Genomic DNA, 23,712 nt, shown 5'->3' on the forward strand with positions numbered 1-23,712 from the left:
AGACAACATATTCTAGTAAATGTTTTAAAGTAATTATGGTGTTTTAAATGACGTAAATCATCAGGAAACCAAACTGAACCTTTGCTATGTTTCCACACGGACAGTTAATGAGGTGATACCGGAGAAACTGTACCTCTTCTAACTTTTAAACAGATTACATAAGCAGAGAATATTTTTATGCTATGTGAATTGGTTTATTTTAAAAATAAACATTTCCAGCTTTCTATTCATATAGTTGTTATGTCTGTGGGACAAGTATTCACTGAGATTCCAGTTGTTTTATTTATGTATGTGAAGAGAGATGACAGAGACAGCAGAAAGCGCCCCCTGTCTGTTTTCTTTATTTTACACAAGCACATTGTTTTGTTATGAGTGTCTTTTTCTTTCGGCTGCTCCAATTAGGGTTCACCACAGCGGATCATCCGTCTCCATACTACTCTGTCCTCTACATCTCTACATCTGTCCCCTGCATGTCTTCTTTCACCACATCCATTAACCTCGCATAAAAATTTATGCTTTCAAAATGATTTTGCATTTTGGCAGCCTTAATTAATATATTAATACAAAACGAATTTCAAATTCAATCCAGGCTAAACATCCACCATTTAGAACACAAGACGAGAAAAGATGATGATGATCAGGTGATCAGGAATGTCTCTGTCCTCAGTCATGTTTACATCATTGACTCATCCCTATACTTCTTGTTGCCTTCTGCCCTGCTCATAAACTAGCCTACCTCTGTGTTGTGTGAGAGCCAGAAAATGATACACCAGTGGTAGACTGAAAATAACGAGCCTGTTTTGAAAATGTAAGAAGTAGAAAGTACAGACATTTGGGTACAAATGTAATGGGTGAAAGTTGTCTGAAAAACAAATAGTAAAGAAAAGTATTGATACCAGAAAAATCTACTTAAATACAGTAATTATTTGTAATTCATTACTTCCCACCTCTGCTTGATAGTTGCTTTGTCTTACCAATGCTTTTGGTTTATGTAGGTCCCCTAACCTTTTCAGGATTTCTTGTAATATGTGGTGCACAGATGCCTGCTGATAGCACCAGGTCAAATGTAGTGTGTTCATTGGGTTTCTTGCTTTTGTAATGGAATTAGGAAAGCATGAAACCCAATGAACACAGTTCAAGTCTCGTTTCACTGCAGCCACAGCCCGCATACATTATCTCTATCCGAAGCAGCAATATTAACCTATATGAACTGACCATTGGTTTTCTGAGCATTTGGTTTTCCTTTGGATTTGAAATTAAGGCAAAGTGTGTATTTTTGCACACAAAAAAAAAGGAAATGCAACAGAAAAAATGTTTCATGAAAAAGCTTGACAACCTTTTTGAAGTGTTTTACTTGGTTTCCCCATGATGTCCTGCTTTTCTTAAAAAGTATGTCTTGTAAAAAGACTATCTACGTGTATTTGTGATCAAATCTATTTCTTATTCTCTGTCAGCCATTGTGGAATATTAAAAAAAATCAGCTATAAAATCCACAAGAATATATTTGAACTTGTGCCATTTCCAGCAGATGCAGTGTGTGATCTCTGACTAGTACGTACTCTAACCATCCCTAATGTTTTTCTACTGAAAATATTAATCACAAAAAAATATTACATTTATTTTGTATAAAATATCCCAATTATATTCCACATAGTTCCAGTTAGTTAAATCGCTCTTCAATTTATACACAATGTAGAAAAAAATATGTTTAATCTTATCCTAAATGTTGAATGAAAATAAAAGACACTATGGTGTATAGTCAATGTTACCACTCAGCTTTCCATCTTGTTCTTAAATTCTCTTAATTTGTTCTGTTGATGAAACATGAAATGCACAGATATTCCAAAACGTTCTTAGCAAACAGACAGTTTTAACTGGAGACAAAAAGTATTTGTGTAGAAATGAAAAGCGTGAACTCTAAAAAATGCCAGTAAGAGAGTGTATTAAACATGCTCAGTATGTGAAAGCATATCATGTATTGAGAAAAAAATGTGGGATAAATCTGAACGAATTGAACAAAGATGTCTTACAAGTACTCTAAGTTTGAAGATTGAATAGAAATCCATTTAAAAGGTACAATAACAAAGAAAAACTGCAAAAAAAGAACAAATAAAAAAATCAACCTAATTTTTTTTCACTTGCATGAACCCCTGTAGATCCTGGGGTTGGATCTCCATTAAAAACATTTAATAGTTAATAAAATATAACGTGTGTTGAATGGTGTCTTGCCTAATGCACAACAAAGTAAAAAATGTATATATATATATATATATATATATATATATATATATATATACACAGCTTCTGTCAAAATCTAAAGTTTTATTATTTTTGAGACATGTACATGTTACTTTTGTTTATATGCAAAGTGAATGAATGGCAGAAAGTTCTCTTGAAAGATGAGTCCAAATTTGGCATTTTTGGTCTAACAGAAGAACTTCGCCAAGACAGAGAACAGGAGAGATGATGTTATCAGACTGCCTCATGCCCACAGTCAAACATGGTGGAAGCTTGAGGTTGTTTTTGGAGCAAAGAAAGGAATACTGATCAAAAATGGCTACCGTTCCATACTTCAGCACCATGCAGTTACGTCTGGACTGCGGCTAATATGGCACTTCCCCCATACATGAAGACAATGCTCGGCTCTGTAAAGTCTGTAAGTCAGCTGGAGAGTTATCTATCATGGAATGCCCTGCCCAGACAGACCTCGCACCTAAGGAAGAAATTTCCAACTAGAGAAGACCACCTTTGGCAATGAGTGTGTGTAAAGCTGTTATTCATACAAAGGATTTTTCAATAGTAAAGTTTAACATTTGTACAATTATATATTTGTTCGTTCAGAGTAAATCTTCACATCATTAAATTGTCTAGTTTGCTGCATGTAAACAAAAGGAACACGTATGCGTGTCTCAAGAAAAATGAAAGTGATTCTAAACTTTTGACAATGAAAACGTGTAAAACAAACAAAAAAACCCCCCTGAAAATTATACTATCCTTCACAGAAAACTGTAAACACAAAACAACAAAGACGAAATCAATGATGACCGCCAATATGCTCTGCTAAAGATAAAAAACTTTATGAATGATATCCAGAGGTATTTCATGTGTGAGAAAATTAGAGATATTTAACTATTACATCGATAAAAAAGTGGTTCCACCTTGTGGCATTTAATGACGACTGTAAAGAGAAATTACATGAAACATACGGGAGTGTATGTTGCACACACACACACACTGTGTAAGTGTAAGTAGGAGAGAACAGAAAATTTCACCTGATGCCACTACATAAAAACTGTTCGGGAATAAACCCATTATTAATATAGTTAATATTACTGGGGAAGAAACACTAATAGAAATCTTTCATGTTACAGATCTCTAAACAATGGACTAGATTTTTACAGAAAATAGTCTTTACGTTAAATTAAAAATACTATGCCACGAGTGTTTCACGGTTTACATTCAGTTCTTTTTTTAACCATAAAAAAAAAAAAAAAAGGCTGTACACGCATCCAAATTTACATTTCTGTAACAGTTCGACATGGCTTATTTTTATGAACATCCGCATGCTTTTTTTTTTTTTGTTTGTCTTTTTTTACCATTCCTCCCCCCACACACAGAGAGATGCAATACCAAGTTTAAAAACATCCTTTACAAAAGAAGACAACTGTGTATATTATGTACAAACACCCAAAATCAAACATCAGGTTAGCTTTAGCTTGTGCGTAGAATCCACACAATGTGGATGTGCTGGTAAAAATCAAAAAATGTCTGTGATTTGAGTTACTGAGTCTTTTGATTTGATAACTCGCTTATGAGATCGTGGAAAGTGAGTTTCTGGTGAATTCATTCATTCACACCGATTGCAGCGATGAATAAAAGGACTGAGAGTGATGGAGATAGGGGCATCAAAATAAGAAGGTGGATGAATCTGAAGTAGATCCACTTTCTTTGTTCAAACACCAATGTGAGTCAGAAAAAGGTACACAATGACACAATCTTATGACTGATGATCACAAAGCACGATCACTAGAATAACAAATTATTTTTTGTCTATTTCTGATTAAGACAATAGAAGGGACTCAGGGCCTATAAACTGACTTTTGCAATGTAGTCGGGTCAAACGTTGCAGTTCTCCAAGCTCCAGTCCCAGAGTTTGCAGTGTAGCATGTTTCTACCACTTGCCCCGTTTGCTCCAGTCTTTTGGGGTAAAATGCAAGCATTTAGGGTCAATACGGAGGTGTCGTTTTTGCATGGCACGTTCATGACCTTCTACAATGTCCTCCGAGAGTGTGAGAATGTACTGCCCCTGAGAAGAGTTGAGAGAAGAGCCAGTGCATTAATTCCATTTGATTGCATTTGCATTGCACTTCTGGCATTAGTAAACAAGGCAGAGGTGTCAAGAAGAAACATAAGGAAAAGGACATGGGAAGGAAAACAGACTCGAAATCAAACCATCCGTTGTAAATCTTTACTTTTTCACTACAAAGTACTATTAAAGTGTCATATTGTTGGTCAATATGAGCATATTGTGCACAGAAATCCTGAGATGAGCACAGAACAAACATCATCAAAGGATGCATGTAAGATGATCCACTCATACATCGATATATTTACAGGTAGAGTAGAGACCAGTAGAAAAGTTAGGTCTTATATCTAGTGTTGCTGTGCAAATTTGGCAATGAATTCCAGCAAATTGATGCAATTTGAACAAATTCATTAGCATTTTTTCAATATAAAACATTGGGCAATTTCAGCAAAATAACATTTTAACTTAAACAGAATTTCCATTAACTACAAAATAAATAATGAGGGAAACAAAAATATTTATGGCAGTGGCAGGCTAAATAAACCCAAGGTATAAATTACGATAGGTGAGCATTATTGAACATTATTATTAATTATTGTATGATAAAAAATTTTTATTGCATTATTGATTACCTTGTAGTAATTGATGAGGTTGAGGTACTGTAGAGTTGATATTACATCCTCTTTCTTTACACTGGTAATCTCGCTAATTTCACTATGAATAAATATTTGGGGGAAAAAAAGCATCACTTTTCAAATAATCCAAGAACACTTCAGCAAGTGTCCAATATAATCAGTTTTATTTTATTTTTTGGGTGCATAGCAAATAGAGGAAGGATTGGCTTACTTGATGGTGATTTGTGGTCTTTCTCCAGTATCTGATTTGAGTTCCATGAGGATCTCGAGAATAGTCTGAGACCAATAAGAGCGGTAGGACAGCAGGCCCAGATCAGACAGGGGCTTCTCTGGGGTTCCTGTTTTACCTTCAACCTTGGAAAGCTCATAACCTGAAGGACAGACAGAGAGACTGTGTGAGCAAATTAATATTTGTCCTTAACAACTAAAAACCTAATTAAGTATCTAATGGCACTGCTAATATAAAAGAGGACACTAACGGTAACAGCATTAAATAAGATGTGTTAGATTGCAGATTAATTACTCTGGCATTCTACATGGAATTTAATTAAGAGTGTAATGTAAAAGTAATGGATCGAAAAGATGTATAGGACACAAAGGATCATACAAACAAGTAGACCATGAAATCATTTTTCATTAAAGTCATTTTTATTTTTCATAAAACAATTTGAGCTGTTGAACTTACTGAACTCGATTAGCAGTTTGCCATAGCCTCTCCTCTGATATGGTGGTAAGGTCAGAATACAGGCCACATTATAGTCCTCAGTAGACTCTTTTTCCTTTAAAAAATAAAAAAAAAAGAGCATGATTAAATATGCTAAGATGATAACATTTCCAATCTAGTTTCAGCTAGTTCTCCTCTATCTCACAACAGCTACAACTGAAAAGAACAGCTATCTCTATCCTTTTCCATACATGAGCTCACTGGCACCTACTCATTGAGTAGCGTCACTGTGATTAAATGTGGATAAAGACGATGCCATTCCTCCCACACAGAGAACAATTTTAAATTTCTGGCTACAACATAATAAGGATTGTGCAGTAAATATAATCAGCGTTCTCTGGCTTACCTTTGAAAAGTAGCCAACTATATGGAAGCCCTTGGAGTCATACTCCGTCATTACATAGAAGAGAAACGGGTCTGTGTCATAGTACAGGGTCTTATGGTCCAGAAAGCATTTTGCCAATAAACACAAGTTCTGTGAATATGTCTACAAAGCAAAAGAGAAGGCAAAGTTTATAAATATGTATAAGCAATGAGAATAAAAAATAAACACATCTGACTAAAATACTTGTTTTTGCTTTTAACTTGGCTGGTGACAAACAACAACAATGATGTAAATGTTGCCATCAATATTTTTGCTAATCTTTGATTCGTTTTAGTTTGGATTGAAAGAAAATCCGGAAGTAAATCAGTTAAAATAGAAATATAATTACTTTGTTTTTCCTGCCGTCAATCTCAAAAAAGGAGATGGTCCCTTTGCGGTAGATTTCGTTTCCTGGTGGATGCCGGAGATTGCATTTTGTCTGATCGTAACAAAAACAAAAGACATTTATTTGCGGATGAAGTAAAAATAATCAATATAATATTCCAAGCAAAACCATACACATTTAATTTATAACTACAATTAAATACATACATCCATTACTACTAAGTATATAATAGGAAAATTTAATGCAGTCAAATCGGGGCATAGAGGTACTTTTTTTTAAGCTTCTGTTGTACAAACATACCAAATGCCTCTGTAGACACTTTAGGCTCTTGAGGTACTTGAGGCAGAACTCGCAGAGGTAGAGGATGGGCAGCGTGGTCAGTTCCTGCGGGTACGGGGAAAAGTACCAGGGCTTGAGTCGATGTCGGCCCAACTCAATGCAGTCGATGTTCTTCATGCGCGTGATGATGTCGTCATGGCTGCGGTCGGATACCAGACTACCGGTCATACGTGGGGCAGTGGGGATGCCGTCCGAGCTGTCCTGCGAATCCTGTTGCGCAGAGGGAAAATTTGAGAAAGGGGAAAAAAAAAAAAAAGGGTGATCACATCAAAAAATGCCACTTAATCCACACTTTCAAAAATCCTGACACAAATTAAACATCTCCAAACTCAAGTTAACTGAAGCCCTAAGTCCTGTCATGCTTGCGAAAATCCATGATACAATTTGAGCTGAATAATATGATTCCCTTAAAATTAAGCTTTAAAAATACTTCTCATAATTTGTTCATTGTTCTTGATCGTTGCACACTAACCCTTAATTCATTCTAAAAATCACAAGTTCATGGATCATGACACTTAAACAAGATGAGCAACTGATGATAGCAGATCGATAACATTATAACAGAGCACTGCTCACTTATCATTACACAGCAAAACAGACAATGATAAATAAACGAAACGGACCTCTCCTGGCGGCAGAAAGCCACTGGCGGGGCGAGGGCTGTTATACTGGAATACCTTTACCATCTATCAGAAAAACACAAGGGGTTGCAAAAAAAAAAAAAAGGGGGTCTTTGGGACACTTGTATATGACACAGGAGGAAGAAGGGTCACAGCATAACAGATTGAACTTTTAAGAAATACCTCCTGCATTTTTGTTTTGGTGATTTGTCAAAATGTGCAGTCTGGGTAAAAAGGGATGTTTTCACACACTTCCTTGTCTACTGTAACTCAAAACTCAATTATAGAGTAGTTGTATGAATACTGATATAGAACAATCTTAAAGTAATCTGAAACCAGTATAATCTGCACTCTTACAATTGGAATTGGAAATTAACCCATTAAAAAGGGTTTATTTACAAGTATTTCTGCATAAATCTGAATAATAATTCTGAATAATAATAATTCATGCATGTTGTTAGTCCTTTGTAGGTTTTACAAAGCATGATTATGAGTTGCTTTTACACTGTGTTGAAGCCTCTCCTGAATTCCATTAATTTTCCTGATAAATTCTGGAGTTATCTGGAGTTAAGGCAGTGTTGCCGAATGCATTACAATGATATGATAATGTAATATGTAAAAAAAAATGTTAACTAACTACATAAATTTAAAAAAACATAAGACTATGGCCTATAAATAAAATATGTTCTGGATAAAATAAACATGGTCATGCAGAGGTTTAGATGGATGTATTTAATAGTGATATAAGGAATATAAGGAATAGGTAATAAGAATGAAAAAAATTGATACTTTTTCTTACTTCTGTGCTTACCTCGTCCGTTCCACAGATCTTCCTCTTCCTGCCAGGCTGAGACGAAAGGATACGGCGCGCAGTGCCGTTCTGCTACAAAAGAGAGAGCACACACACACACACACACACACACACACACACACACACACAGTAAAAAACACTACAAACTAATATTCAAAACTGTATATAAAAATAGGGACAAATTGTACTAATTTTAACACACAACACAGAAAAAACAGGGTGAGTGGATGCTGGTGTAGAGTAGAGAAAGACAGAGGAAGCAGAGGGTTACCGTGGTGAGGGAGGTATGTTGCTCGTGCTCATCTCTGGTTTTGGTAGTGAATGTTTCCCGGACTGTAGGATACACAGACGCCGGTGGGGCCTCTGCTGAACTCGGGAGTGAAGGCACTGATATTGGGGGAGGAACTTGTGATGCTAAGGACACAGACTCTGTTTTCCTCTTCTGTAAGCCAAACAGAAATAAGATCAAAACTACTTTTGTCCCAAAGAATAACATTTTCACTGTGTGAAACATTTCTATATTGTAGTGCACTTCATTTGGATTAAACGTCATGACTGCACAAAATATCCCAAAATGATAAAGTGGGTTGATAAACATATATATGATTAACAAAATTATTGGCAAATCAGGTAAATGTATGACAATATGGGATATGAAACAAAATCCTATAGGGAATAAAACCCCGTAATTGCAGCTAAAGGTGGTTCTACTAGGTAGTAAAATGAAGGGCTTACACCTTTTTACGTTCAATTAACCACACACACAAAATTATTTTTGAATGTTGTGTAAATTTCAATTAAATTCTACTTTTTAATTACAGATTATGCTTTGAAAAATGTGAAACTTTCCTTGTGCACTATAGCTAATACTAGCATTAATATAACAAGACAGAAAACAAATCCACTTCCACAAAGCAATATCGCTCACAAGCCCCCTTAAATGTATTCATAGCCATAACCCCAACCAGGAATCAAACTCTTAACATTCAGAGAAACCAGTAGCACCACCATTAATGAAACTAAATGACACACTTCCCACCCACTTCATGTGTCAGGAGACAATAATATATTTCATTAGGGATTTTTGCAGCACCATATATCAAGCCCATTGGTATTTTTCTTGCATGAACTGAAAGGGTGTTTTAGTGTAGAATGGGCAGGGTTTGGCTGTACCGGTGTGGGAAGGGTTTTGCCTCTGGACGATGCTGAAGCAGACTGAACGTTGAGATCTAGACTCTTCCTCTGAATTCGAACAGAAAGGAAGAGAGCACAGTTAAAAAGGACAAATCAAGTTTATTTTTCTCCGACAATCTGATGGCGCCTCAACAGAGACCACGGCAGGAAAACATTGGCAACTGTCAAACGTAAAAATTTCATTTTAATGATTTTGACTACTTCCATTTTAAGATCAGAAACTAGAACACTCAAAGCCCCAGGTTAGTGGTGCTCAAGAAAAAAGAGGGTATGAGTTTAACAATGAATGATGACAGTGGATTTGTAATTTAATATGGCCTCCCTTACCACTTCTCGTTCTGGAGAGCTGGGCCGAGAGCCAGGCAGGCCATTCTTCGTGGGTGTCTTCGCCTCCTTCTTAGGGAACTGGAGCTTTTTCATGTCCAGCCGTTCTGGAGTGACCCACTCATCCAACCGCTTGTTGACTTAAAAAATAAAAATGTTCAGCTGTCAGCTTAGATGTCACTGATGGGGGCACGTAGTCCCTTAAAATCTAATTCCATACATTACAAATAAAATCTTCTACCAGATTTGAATAAGCATGTTTCTATATGTAAGAAAATGGTATTTACGTTCTTTCAAAATACTTCTAATCTAGTGATAGATATTTAAAGATGTTATAGCCAGGTTTTTTTTTTGTTTCTTCTCATGTACTTACAGTCGATGTAGTGAACATAGTAGAGCTTTTTCCCAGGGACCTCTTTGACACTGAGAATTTCCGCCAATGCTGGAAAGAAATAGGATCAGAACATAAAAACAGCATTATAACAAGAAAATAAAGACCAAAAACACCCTTGTTTCTCTTTTCTTGGAAGGTTCCGAGTTACTGATTCGAAGGTCATGGGTTCAAGCCTCAGCACCAACAATCTGCCACTGTTGGGCCTTTAAGCATGGCTGGCCCAACACTCTGACCCCAGCTTCCTAACAAGCTGGCATATGCATAATGTGCACATTACAGCACATGTAGAGGACATGTTTTTTTTTAAGCCTGTTTTACTTGGTTTTTTCTGCCTTTACATTTTTATATAAATGACAATCCTGAATGAATCTACAGTTTTCGGGTAGTTTGTAGCAAGAGCTGTTAATGCCTGTTGTACTGCTAATATGAATCAGTGTGTGCTCTTAGCAAATAGTGAAAAAGGTGGTGGTAAAAAAGCGCAACATGGCAACAAAAAGATTCATCAGGGCTTCATGAGTGCTGCTATTTAAAAATATTTGGATTTTTTAAATGCATATTATTGTTTTTTTTTTCCATTCAAGTCATGCTTACGGTCAATCAAGGAAGCTGGGCAGTGCTGGGAATTGAACTCACAACCTTCTGATTAGGTTTTAGATAACGTTTATGGTGCCTCTCACTAAGCTGTAATATAATATATTGTATTACATAATGCATAATATTATAATATAAAACATTATAATTGTATTATAATTATTAGTATTTTATAGTATATATAATTTATTCTATAGTATAGCATAATTATTATATTACAAAATAATAATTATAGTATAATGCAGCATTATAATATTATATTATAAAACAATATTTGTTTTTCTAGATTTCTAATCTGATGACGAAAATAAGACTTTATACTAGTTTTACATTATTTTTGACAAAAGGAAATGTTTTCCTAATATAAATTAAAAAAAGAATAATAATTAAAAGAACGTTCTGTAGATTTCGCACTGTTTCAAGTCTATAGGTAACATGTTTGTCATTAACCTGACCATTAACTATACCTAGCATATATTTATAAAATAAATAATTACGTAGCGTTTATTTTATTTTATTCGGGATGACTATTCACCCCTCATCACGTCTAAAAACGTCACCTCTATGCAATACCGGTCTTTTGTTTACATTCCGTGTCCGCTTCCCTGTGCGCCGCCATGACAGCTGCTTTAATATGCAGCTAGTGCGTTAGCATGCATGCTAGCAGCCCAGTACTTACGCCATTCGTCTTCGTTTTCTTGATTTTTTCTGAGCACGGGAAGACGACAGCCCTCTACAAGTTCCGGCTATCAAGAAAGAACACGGTTAAATGTTAATCAGCCTCGTCACATTTAGGTATTGAGCAAATAAAAATCACAAATTCGGCGACATAAAAACACGAATTTAACGAACACTCACCACCGAGTCCGCCATTTTGGTTATCAGCGTAAACCTGCGCGCGCAAAGAATTATGGGATGCCAGACTCAAAGCCAAGCAGCGGTTGGAGCTGGAGCTGATTTCTGGAGAAGTGAATCGATTTTTTTGGAGCACGAAGCTGTCAAAACAAAACCAGTTAAGATATTTATAAAAGCTAAAAAAAAAAAAAAAAGATAATAACGTGGAATTTTTGGACTCCTTAAATCAGACATTTAGGCGACAACTTTTCAGAACGTTTACCTGAAGTACAGTATCCAGACGTGTATTATAGTCTGTTTGAGACCGAGTGCGTTCACACGACAGAAGAGGTAAAGACTTCTCGTAGTCTGGATGCCTACAATTACTTCCTTAGCGGAAAAGTCGGGAACATTTGATCATACAATGTGGATGATATTTATCTTGTTCTTGGTGAGGATTGGTCATCCGTTGGATTCGTTGCTAAGGTAACCAGAGAGGTTATTAGCGTGCACTTGCATGGCCTAGTAAGTCTGTATGTCTATGCTGATAATAATAATAAATAAAAAAAAACACATTGCTAACTAAATTGTATTAAATTGTAAGCAGTGAAATTTTTCGGACAACTTTTTACTTTCACTTCAATCTGCTACTGTTGTAATATTTCCTGGAGATCCCTCACCACAGATGTAGACTAGTTTACTAAGCTAACAGAGCAGGGCAGAAGGTAACAAGAAGTATGATGACGTGTAGATCATCTGATCATCATCATCTTTTCTCTGCTTGTGTTCTATAAAGTGGTTGTTCAGCCTGGATACATTCATTAGATAACAAAATGTAAAATAATTTTGTATAACTACATTAATATGATGAATACAGGTAGTAGTAATGACTACTTTTTACATAAGTACATGTCAGATATACTGCACTTCCTTACTATACTTAGTTATTTTTTTTCCCTTGAGTGAAAAAGTGTAGTCAGTAAATCAACTTTTACCAGAGTCTTTTAAAACATAAGTATCTGTACTTTGCATTTGTAAATATATCCGTAATAGGGTGCAAAATAATTATATTAAACCTTATTAAATATAAAAATTATGGATTAAACTATTTAGTTTTAGTTTCCATTTTCTATTATATACAAAATAAACCTCCCCTCTTCTGGAAAGACTTTCAACCTTTTTTTTGAGCATTCAGAATTTGCCCATTAAGCCATGAAAGCTTAAGAGTATTTGGGAACTGATTTTGGTTGAGGGGGTCCCAGTAATGTAACAATTAACCCAGCCTTTTTTATTCTTGTCCATGCTAATGGTCCATGCTAAAATATCAGCCGGTAATATAAATGGTAAAAAGAGAGGTAAACGTTCATAAATGTACAAATGCTTAACTGGCAAAGCAAATATGTGCAATATATGATTAGATAACAAAGTAAGGTAATAGCTTTTTGTGCAGTATATGCAAATAAAAGTGCAATAGGTGCAATGGTTTGCCCCTTTTGCCTTTTTATACTATACTGATATAAGCATTTGTGAGAGAATCGGATATTTAAAATAATAATAATTATTATTATTGTTGTTGGTTTTGTTGTTATTGTTATTATTATTTATATTATTTGTCTTTAAAAATATTTTTACTGCTTAAAACAAAAATGTATGTGTATGTATATGTATATATATATATATATATATATATATATATATATATATATATATATATATATATATATAAACATTTTTTTTTTAATTATTATTTTAAATTATTTATATATATATATATATATATATATATATAATTTTTTTTTTAATTATTATTTTAAATTATTTATATATATATATATATATATATATATATATATATATATATATATATATATATATTTTTTTTTTTTTTTTTTTTTAACTGCTGATAAACCTTTTCCTCAGCAAGGTGGTAGCTTAGTAATTAGGAGATTGGGGCCTGGGGGTAAGCAGAGCTCACAGCTTCTGCACTTCATTGTGTCAGCCGATTTACAGCCGAACTCTGCCATGTTGTGAATAAATACGACCAGAATCATACAAAAAATGCCATTTATAACAAAGATCAGAGAGAAAAAAGATTTGTTTAATTTCACATTTTCTTACATTAATTTTTTTATTGATAGTGTGATTGCTGTTAGTCTTTTTAAACCCAGAATATGAGCTGTTTTAACCGTGTTAATATAAACAACTTTGAAGTCTAAAATTGACCTGTTAAAATCTTAATTTTAATATTTTATTGTTTACACACTATTGAATTATCCAGGCAATATAATTCACTTTTGTGACATATACTGTAACTCTACAGTGATGGCTTATGACACTTTTGATGAAGTTCAAAACACACAAAGCAGCATTTAGTTGAATATATATAGTTTTTTATTGTTCAGAAAAGTATAATTCATTTGTTAAAAAAAAAAAAATGCCAACCTGAATAAGTTCAAGAAAATGCAAAGATTTACATCACAATAAAAAAACAAGAAATCTTGCAACAAATTGTTACCTGAAATAAATACGTTTAATAAATAAACCAATAAATAAATGATATATAAATAAATAAATACAACTTTATCCAAAAAACACATTAATGTACACAAATGACTATAAACTACAACTTTTTTTTTATGTGTTGAAGTCAAGTCGCCTCCTGTAATAATGAAAATAATGAGTTTATTTAATGGGATAAAGCACAGCCTGAGATCTTAGACGTTGCTTGGGAGTAAAATCATTTGTCTGCTTTCTGTTGGATGATGTTTGTTGATGTGCCTCGTCAACCCTGGAGAGGAGAAAAAGTTTTCGCAGCAAAAACGGCACGGAAACACGTCGGGCATTGTAGTGATGCGCGCTGCGCTCCGGGAAATTTCCACTGACTCTTCTTTCGCCAGGATGGGAGACTCGGGCAGGCTTGGGGGGCTGAGATCCTGCCGTAAACCTGCAGCTTTGCGCTCATGGAGGGCGAGGTGCTTCCTCAGGTACGCCTGCCGCCGGAACTTTTTGGCGCACAGAGTGCAACCGAACAGTGCTTCATCCTCTGACCCCGAGTCTGAATGATCAGACTGAGTGGTGACGCTCATCACATTCGCTTGGTTTTCTTCTCCTTTGGGTTTATGCCAGCGCCGATGAGACGCCAGGTTGGCCGGACAGCTGAACGTTTTGTCGCACTCTGCGCAACGGTACTCGACGCGCACAATCCGCGAGCACTTGTGGTGCGCCAAAGTGAGCGGGTCCGAGTATCTCTCTTTACACAGCTGGCAGATAAACTCACCCAGCTGGCTGCTCGCTGCCCCCTGCTTCGAATCATCCATAGGATCCTCCTTAATGCGTAGACCCAGGACTGGAGAGGTGGTAACTTTGTCTAGAAGAACCGCTTTTCTCTCTTGAGGAGGTTTGCGCTTTTTGCTTCTTTTGGAGCTTGATGGTGGTGCCGCTCGTTTTGCAAAATTGGATCCAGAGTCAACTTTAGTGCTTGTTTCAGGGAGAGACGGCGATACCGGAGATCCGTTGAGCGCAAAGCCGCCGAGAATGGGCTCGAGGAAAAGCTCGGAGCGGTTTAATAAAGCAGCAGAACCCTGGTCATCTTGGTGTGTTGGTGGATATTGGTTTGTGTAACCCTCGTCGTCTGGACGAGTCGGACTGAGCGATGGAGCGCAGAAGGACTCAGGCAGGCCTCCCAAACACACTCGATTCGGAGTCCTGTGAACAATGACTGAAGGAAGAGCTGTAGCACAGAAAGATTGAAGCCCTTGTCTCAGGAGAACATGAGGACTCATCGACTCATCCCCGTCCCGCACTCTGTAGGACACTGCTCCGGCCTTTTTGGAGCGCTTTATCAGGAACCCCTTTGGCATGGTGGTGGATGGTGTCCAGTTAAAGTTGCTCTGTGTCGATTTAAAGTCTCGTGTTTGTAGAAAGAGAAGGTCGCATTCCCCGAAGTGTAAACGCCTCGAGTTTTTTTCTTTTCTGAATTGATGCTCGCTGTCTCGGGCCCCCTTTTAAAGCCACCGGGCGCGTATTGTGCGTCAGTTAGGACGCAGATGGCTGCAATCCAGACGTCAATAGCGGGACCTGGCAACATGATCCACCCTGGGGTCTCAGAGAAGAGGAGCGGCAGATGTCAGCTTCCACCCCCTCCCTCCCTCTCTCCCTCCCACCCTCCTCTTTCTTTCCCTCCTTCTCGGAGCCATACACTTTAACACCCCCCACCCCCCGACACACACGCATTCACATACACGCGGTCACCGCCCCACCCACGACCACTTGCCCCGTCCTTGACGGTCCCTCACCATTATGTAGATCAGGTACTGCCACACTCCAAGATTATACAACTTTTTTATTCAACGCTCCCCTCTGGGAATCTATTCAACCTCCACGTGCCGAGTCCCTGCGTCTATTTATCTTAACAGAGGAATGTGTGTGTGTGTGTGTGTGTGTGTGTGTGTGTGTGCGCGCGCGCGATTTAACAATTTAAAAAATACAATTTTATTATTAAATGTTAGCACTGAACCACAATACGTAGCTTTAATTAATATATTAAATGCGATATTGTGCATATATTTATACAATTGTACATACATTTCGATTTGGATGGAAAACTGACCAAATAAAATATTGTTTTAACCAAAGAAATACTAAACATATAAAAAATAAACAGGAGCAGAGAATCATAAGTATTATACCTATAATTACAATATATAAGCACAACTTATGTATGATAATTGTATGCATACATTAAATGCTAAGTTAAATATATAATATAAATTTTTTAGTCACGTATAGAACAGTTTTACTTGTAGAAGTATTTTAGAATAGAAATAACAAAAAGTTTATTTAAAACAAATGATAGAAAAATGATAGGGGGGGCTAAAAAATATGTCTGATTATCATGTATGTAAAATTTACAATTAAAAAATTCAGTGAGAATCATAAAATCATGACCGAGAGAAAACGTTAAGAGAGAATTCCCCCTCAGCCAACAAATCCAGACCTCTCCATCTAATCTAATCTCACACCCCCTAAGCCAACCGTCTGATCCGGACAATGGCAAAGGGTCTGTCATTTTATTGTCGCAGAAATGAACCATTTTCCTCACACGTCCACAATCTGGCGTAAAATAAAAAAGGCGGTGACGCGCTCGCGGCTCCACCCATCGTATAGCGAGCCTTCGATCAGCTCGCGCATTGCGACGCTTCTCAAGTGCGCCGACAGAAAGAACGGCGGGGGGCAGAAGAGCAGGAGGGTCACAACTGCATCGATTTGTAGACCTAAATTAATGAGCATAAATCTAACAAAATGTGACTGACCCTCATAAATTCTACTTTTTAATCATTAATGTTGTTTGTTTGATTATAATAATCTGACTATCTAATCTAATCAGTATATAGTGTTTCTAATCTGATCTAATCCATATATGTAAAAACTAATGTCTTACTACAAAACAATATGTGTGTGTGTGTGTGTGTGTGTGTTTGTGTGTGTGTGTGTGTGTGTGTGTGTGTGTGTGTGTGTGTGTGTGTACTTATAATCATACTTATAATCTTTATAATAGCATTTTGTTCGTTTTGTTTAATTATAAAAAAAATAAAAATAAACAACTGGTGAAAGACCGAGATATAGATAGATAGATAGATAGATAGATAGATAGATAGATAGATAGATAGATAGATAGATAGATAGATAGATAGATAGATAGATAGATAGATAGATAGATAGATCATTACAACAATTATGATGAATGCAACAAAAGTAAATATAAACAATATTGTAATAGTACAATTAATAAAACTATACAATTGTTTGCGCGCACACACACACACACACACACACACACACACATATATATATACACGTACATACAGTTTTCGTATTACAATACTATTTATTATTATTATTTTTTTTTTTTTAATTATTGCTGTTTTTCATTTAATATTAAGTAAAAAGAGCCACACTTAACCACTTTCTGACCACTGGTTGCCTGTTTGTTTTTTGTTTTTAATGTCACTGCTTTTGCACTGGTAAAATGGTTATTAACAGCAAAACACTCGGATTTTAGATTTAGATTGTTGTAGGTATTATCTATACTGACAACCGGAAATGTATAAACAATTGTTATGCAATCATTGAAATACTGTAATTTAAGTGGGGTTTTTTTTTTGTTCGACCAGCACGTGTAACGCAAAAACTCCGATCGCTCAAAAAAAAAAAAAAAAAAACAGAAATAAAACGTTTCTGTTGAAAGACACGCAAGGTGGCATTTCCGGGATGAACACGCGTGTTCTTCTCTCATGATTCCTCTTTTCCTCCCTTCGTCTTCTATCAGTTGTTGCCCGTTGACCCCGACACCTCCTTCCTTCATCCACCGCAGGCGCGTTTTCCCTTCCCGCAGCCGTTACACGAGCAGTTTCCCCCCAACCAGTCTGTCGTCTCGAGGGAACGCTGATTCTTAATGGATTTTTTTCCCCCTACTTTTTTTTGGCCTCTGGGGGAATCGGGAAACAAAAAGACGGGCAAGCGATGTGCGGAGTGTGTGTCTGCGCGCGCGCACGTGTGTGCCTGTGTGTGTGTGTGCGTGCGTGTGTGCCTGTGTGTGTGCGTGTGTGTGTGTGCGTGTGTGTGTGTGTGTGTGTGCTCCCGCTCCCCATTCATTCTTTTACTTTTTCGCCTTTGTTGGAATTGTAAAGCTGCGCGTGTGCCTTCGAAGCCGCACGCCACGCGCGCGCCCTGACCTCCACGACCCGGATTTGCATAAAGCTGGAAAACCGAATTGGGGTCCGACACACACACACACACACACACACACACACACACACACACACACACACACATATATATTCAAGACAATGCGCAATATTGACTTAATGAGCAGACGAATGTGAGTTTTATAATCAAGTCGAACAAAATATTTTTATTATAAGGCTTTTTGTATGAACATTAAATAATACACATTACTAATAGCTTTATCAATAACTCTCACATAATTTAGTATTAAGCAGTAGGCAATATAATATAATAAAGATCACTATATAAATGTTCACTAGTTTGTTTACTAGTTTTTTTTTTCTTTAAAAATTACTTTTTTTATTGAAGTGGGTTTCTTTATAGATTTCCCAGTGGCTTTGGAAGAATGTGTGGAGCTCTTGAACGCCTCAGGGGGAAACCAGACAGCAAACAAGAGACACAAACCTCTTCAGATAAATGCCTGGGCTTTGCTGTATCTTGCAGCTGGCTGAACTCTGTTCATTCTGTTTGCATGTTGTTCTTAATTTAATCAAATCTATGCGTGTGTGCATTTAAATACTTTGCTAAAAAATGTATTCTTGTCAACATCTAGACCACATTGAGACATTAGATTACTCAAGATTCATCAGCCGCCATGTTTCTTCCCTTCACAGATATGTCTATATGTCCCTACCTAAAACACGAGTCAACCAACTACAAATATTTTCATATTTTTGCATGATCTTAAAACTTAACATTACCATGTTTCTGTATTATAGTCTGTAAAAGTTACAAAACTAGCTATAACACTGCAAATTATTATTATTTTCAGCATTTCGAGGACCATTTTGTTTGTCAAAACTGGGTAGTTTAATTTCTCAGTATAATCTGAACATGGAAGCAATATGTTATATTTCTTATTGAATCAGAATTCGAAGTGAATGTGAACACAATTGCACGCATAATGTGTTGCGTACAAAATTGCGGCATATCGAATGAAATGGAATGTGGTATAACTCATCATATTAGAAAGCGACATGAAAACAATCGCATGAATATCGTCTTTGAAATATTTGGTGTATTGTATTTAATTCAGTTTAATTCAGTATTATTTGTTTAGCACTTTTTAATAATGGATCTTGTTCCCAAACTGCTTTACGGAAACTACTAAGTAATTCATTTAGTACAATTTAGCCACTGTTGCAGACCGTTCATATGAATCACAGTCCAAATACAAAATGCAAAAAAATGCATTAATTTTTTTATGATTATTACAAGTGTTTGTATACATTGCATTGCATCCTACTGCATTGCATGAGCAATAACGAAATGAGAAGAAAATAAAACGAAATAATTTTTTTTTTTTTTAGTTTATTAATAGCATTTATTTTTCCACATCAACAAGACATTCCACACCTTCCGTTATAGGATGCCAGTGTCTTGTTGCTATACGGGGGACAGACGCCGGGAAGCGCCCTGATTGGCCAGTGGCGCCCCGCAAGCCATGTGGGCCCCGTGCGCGCCTCCATTTGCATACAGCTGTACTGTAGTTGTAATGCGGCCCGCGGAGAACAAAAGGAGAAGCAAAACCGGACAATGAGCCGCTCCGCAGTCCGCCCCGAGATTTTATACAGGAGTTTGCTGAAAAGGAGACTCGAGTGTACAGGAGGAGGGGGCGCATTGTAAAGCCGCAAATTGTGATCAATTAGGAGGGGCTGACAGCGGTTACGCAAGTTGCCAAGATGCCCGTTGTTGTGGAATTCTTTTTTTTTTTTTTTGGATTCCGGTGATGAAGAGCCCGAAGGAGGGCTTAAAGCCTTACAGAGGAATGGTATAATCTTAAAGGGGGGAAAATGTTCCTCAGAGGGGTTTTTGGATGGTCTTTGTTTCGCACATGCACTGAGCTCTTTTTGATATTGGGAATCCCTCTGGTGTGTATGGTGCCAAAAGAAAGTACATTCTAACAAAACGTGTTTGTTAAAAAAATGTTTGGAAATCTTTTATTTTTTGCAACATAAAGTTAAAAGGTAAAACTAAACTTATTCTTAGTGTCTTTATGTTGTTTTGCAAAAGGACTGAGAATTTCAAACTTATGTTGAGTGCAATATAAAGACATTTAGAGACTTTCTGACTAAAACATTCTGCTGTCAACAATCAACATAAAACTATCACTTAAAAAAAATGCTGACTATGTGAACAGCAAAAAGAATAAATCAGTAAATCAATAAACAAATACAAACCCTTTAACTGAATACATCAGGTGGTTACTTGTAAAAACATAAAATATGTGGCCAAACGTAGTGAATTTTATTCCCACACTGTAAATTATAAATTCTCACTAAAACTACTGACTTAAAATATCAAGTTAGTTTAATGAATCAATTTCAGTTTATCTACTCTTAAAAGGTTTACAATGTTACTAAAGATGAGCAAAATTGCTTTATTCATTTAATTCAACCACCAGTGCTCTATTTTGTACCACAAACATGCAAAATATTTATTCCTTACATGGGTTTTAAACTTCTATTTGACCCTATTGAGACTTTTAGGTGCAATTAGTTTCCACATGTTTTTACAGTGGTCGTTTTAAGTAGTAATACAAAATGCACTCAACACAAGTTTAAAATTCCCAGTCATATTTTGGAAAACAATATAAACAAAGTAAGAAAACAAATTCTTTCTTAATAACATAACAAAATATCAAGTTAGTTAAATTACTTAAATTCAGTTTATATACACTTACATTTTTACTGATGGAACTTAAGGTTTAATAGTAAAATAGGAAAATTATGTGCAGTGGGTTTCCACAAGACTTCCTGATTCTTGATCATTCTGCTATCAACAATCAACCAGAATAACTGAACCTGCACTGTATAAAAGTTACAGAACATTCTTAGAACAGATACAAGCAGCAAAAAAAAATGTATTTTAAAACACTGACTTTTTCTATTTTCACACAATGCACCATGTAGTTTCTTGTAAAAACATACAATATGTGCACAAACATAGCACACCTGACTTTTCCAGCGTATGTGGTTGTTCCCCTGTTACCACAAAGTTGGTGGCACACAATTGACTTCCTTAGATGAAATAGAAGGACTAACAATATTCCCTTCTCTTGAATGAGGAGACCCAAACATTTTCCAAGCATGACAATATCCCTGTAGGAGCTTTACAGTTTCAATAAAACTTGTTGCTATTTGTTATTTCCATTTTAGTTCTTTATTTAATTATTTATACAAAATGGGGTTTATAATTAATCAGTAATTAAGATAAGGGTTTAGGGGTAAAGATCTTTTTTGCTTATGGCTTTGATGGAATCTTGGTGCAACTCAAACTGTTGGCCCATGTTTATCAAAAGACCATTAGTAAATAAAAGAGCAAAAATCACATTGAACTCTCATTCTTTGTTATTTTCCCCTTAAGATTATATTAATTTACAATGCCTTTGGAAAATTTAGTTCTGTTTAGTAGTTTATAACCTCCAAGCCACCATTGTGTGACAGATAGTTAGTTTGATGTAGTTTACTGTGGCACCGGTATCAAGGAGAGAAGCAGCATGGTGAATAGCTGTGAACTGCTTGATCATCTACACATCTGAGCAAAAAGCCAAAATCGAAAATTAGAAATATTAGAAATATTAATCTTAATGTTTTGAAAAAAATCATGTTCAGAACATTAGCAAAAAATTTAATTGGTCTTTAAACAAAAACTGAAAACTGAAAAAAGAAACTTGTGCTCATAAAAAAAACGTTTTCTATGATTTTTTCTCCTAAAACGTTAGTTGATATTTTTTGTTGGTTTGTTTGTTTGTTTGTTTGTTTGTTTGTTTTGCAAAATTATCATTTTAAAAATACATTCAATGCTGTAAAGAACATTAAAATGTCATGTTTAGCAATTTTGAGCTTTGGCTTTTTTCTTTGCCCAGGAGTATAGTTAACTGTTAGCCAACAAGCAGCAGACTGATCAGATACAATCCTGAAAAATATTTAATCTATAAAAATAAAGGGGTCTTTGCCTGTCCCCATGTTGGAACCTCTTTAAGATTTTATGTAGAACTAACTCTTTTTTTAAGAAAGGGCATTTAAAAATATAAACCTTTGAAAGGTAAGAAAAACTAAGAACGTTAGACACATTTAAAAGCTTTTTTAAACATTTAGAAGGTTCCTTTTATGGATCTTGAAAGCTGAAAAAGTATTTAAATGAGTAGATTGTGTGTATTATAAGTAAAATTACTCATATATGAAATATATGTAAAAGAATTGTCTTTTTAACAACATAAAAGTGGAACTGAAAACCATAAAGCAGAACTGTTTGACAAAAATGGAACTAAATACAGCATGAATGCAGCAGTTGGAAAGAAAAAAAAAAACCTGACTCAAATGACTAGAGTTCATATTTATCAATTAGTTACAACAGCCAGAAATAGTCACCCCTACACCAGCCATGTTTTTCTGTCTTGAAGTAACTCGATCATGTCTCCACATAAAACATATCTATTTAAATCTGTTTATGTGAGACATTTATTTAGCATTTAAATCTTCCATCTCAGTATTTTGCAATAGTAAGAGTGTAACTATGAGAGAGAAGGAGACCGATAAGTGAGTGACAATTAGATCTGTTTATGTGTCTGCCCAGGAACTGTTAATATCAAAATAATATCATATCATAACATGGGAATGAATATTAATCTCACAGAGCTTTGGCCAGAGCTGCTGTTTAATGATTTGTAAATAGTTTTATAACCTTGCCCTGATGTTTGAACAAAAATGCATTGCTGAGGTCTGTAGAGGTCCATGGCTTGGTTTTTAATGTAAAATGCCCTGTAAATTGCAGAACTTTTTGGCCCAGTTCAAGAGATATGTCAAGATAATGAAATAAAACAGGATCAGTTTGTATAAGACACCAAATCTGATCTATATTAAATTAAATAGATCATACAATTAAGTAAAGAATGCAGAAGAGGTTGTTTAATTTTTTATTTGAATATCAGTAATTTCAAAAGTAAAGTAAATAATAATCAAATAAAAATAAAGAAAGTAAAAAACCAGGATTGAGCTAGGGAGAAATGTCTGTATTGTATCAGGTAATAGACAGCTTCTGCTGAGCTCCAATATCTTACAAAAACATGTAAGAGAGTAGATTGATGGAGGCTGATTGCCTCTAGGTCTGGATCTCCCAACACTGAACAGGACAAAGCTGTAAAGGTGCAGTACTACTGCTGTCCGCTAGATGCTGCCAATAACTAGGATTACATTATTTTCTTCACTCTACACCTGGGGTTTGTGACAAGTACAAGGGAACATAAGTACGTGGGAACATAAGTATTGTCACTTCAGGTGATTAGGGTACCACACAGATAATCTGAAGAAAATCATATTATAGCCAAATATATTCTGTCTGGAGTTTTAAATAAATCACAGTACCACACAAAATGTATTTGCTGTTATTTTCTGCTGTGTCCTGATATGAGTTTCACATCTACAAAATAATGGACTTTGCCT

At 35.7% G+C, this 23,712-nt stretch overlaps 2 protein-coding genes and 1 long non-coding RNA gene across 10 annotated transcripts; 1 reads left to right on the forward strand and 2 right to left on the reverse strand.

The window, feature by feature from the left end:
- Positions 1-3,061: 3,061 nt before the first annotated feature.
- kat5b (K(lysine) acetyltransferase 5b) lies at positions 3,062-11,640 on the reverse strand. Of its 8 annotated transcripts, none has more exons than XM_046839071.1 (15): positions 11,507-11,640; positions 11,328-11,394; positions 10,037-10,105; positions 9,667-9,803; positions 9,319-9,387; positions 8,417-8,587; positions 8,146-8,214; positions 7,338-7,400; positions 6,676-6,924; positions 6,379-6,468; positions 6,012-6,152; positions 5,627-5,720; positions 5,153-5,312; positions 4,939-5,020; positions 3,062-4,306 (listed from the first exon to the last, which is right to left on the reverse strand). In XM_046839071.1, the coding sequence occupies exons 1-15, from the start codon at positions 11,519-11,521 to the stop codon at positions 4,172-4,174; spliced, it is 1,611 nt and encodes a 536-aa protein (XP_046695027.1). In that variant the 5' UTR covers positions 11,522-11,640; the 3' UTR covers positions 3,062-4,171. The 8 variants fall into 8 exon arrangements, with proteins under 8 accessions (XP_046695027.1, XP_046695025.1, XP_046695026.1 ...); XM_046839069.1 differs by having other exon boundaries at positions 8,134-8,214; XM_046839070.1 differs by having other exon boundaries at positions 8,146-8,217.
- Positions 11,641-11,834: 194 nt separating this feature from the next.
- On the forward strand, positions 11,835-21,598 carry LOC124379049. The gene is made up of 2 exons (XR_006924362.1): positions 11,835-11,968; positions 19,579-21,598. It is a non-coding gene; the product is annotated as an uncharacterized LOC124379049 (long non-coding RNA).
- Positions 13,377-17,142, reverse strand: LOC124379048 (insulinoma-associated protein 1-like). The gene has a single exon (XM_046839076.1). The coding sequence runs from the start codon at positions 15,340-15,342 to the stop codon at positions 14,197-14,199; it is 1,146 nt and encodes a 381-aa protein (XP_046695032.1). The 5' UTR covers positions 15,343-17,142; the 3' UTR covers positions 13,377-14,196.
- Positions 21,599-23,712: the final 2,114 nt, after the last annotated feature.

The sequence above is a fragment of the Silurus meridionalis genome, chromosome 25, assembly GCF_014805685.1.
Source record: "Silurus meridionalis isolate SWU-2019-XX chromosome 25, ASM1480568v1, whole genome shotgun sequence".
Lineage (NCBI taxonomy): Eukaryota > Metazoa > Chordata > Actinopteri > Siluriformes > Siluridae > Silurus > Silurus meridionalis.

Excerpts from the sequence above, each read along its gene's own strand:
- kat5b (XM_046839067.1), bottom strand. Across the intron at positions 8,218-8,416 it reads AACATACCTCCCTCACCACG|CAGAACGGCACTGCGCGCCG; the intron begins GTAACCCTCTGC and ends TCTCTTTTGTAG. Across the intron at positions 6,153-6,378 it reads TTGACGGCAGGAAAAACAAA|ACATATTCACAGAACTTGTG; the intron begins GTAATTATATTT and ends TTTGCTTTGTAG.
- LOC124379048 (XM_046839076.1), bottom strand. The coding sequence starts at position 15,342 with ATGCCAAAGGGGTTCCTGATAAAGCGCTCCAAAAAGGCCGGAGCAGTG.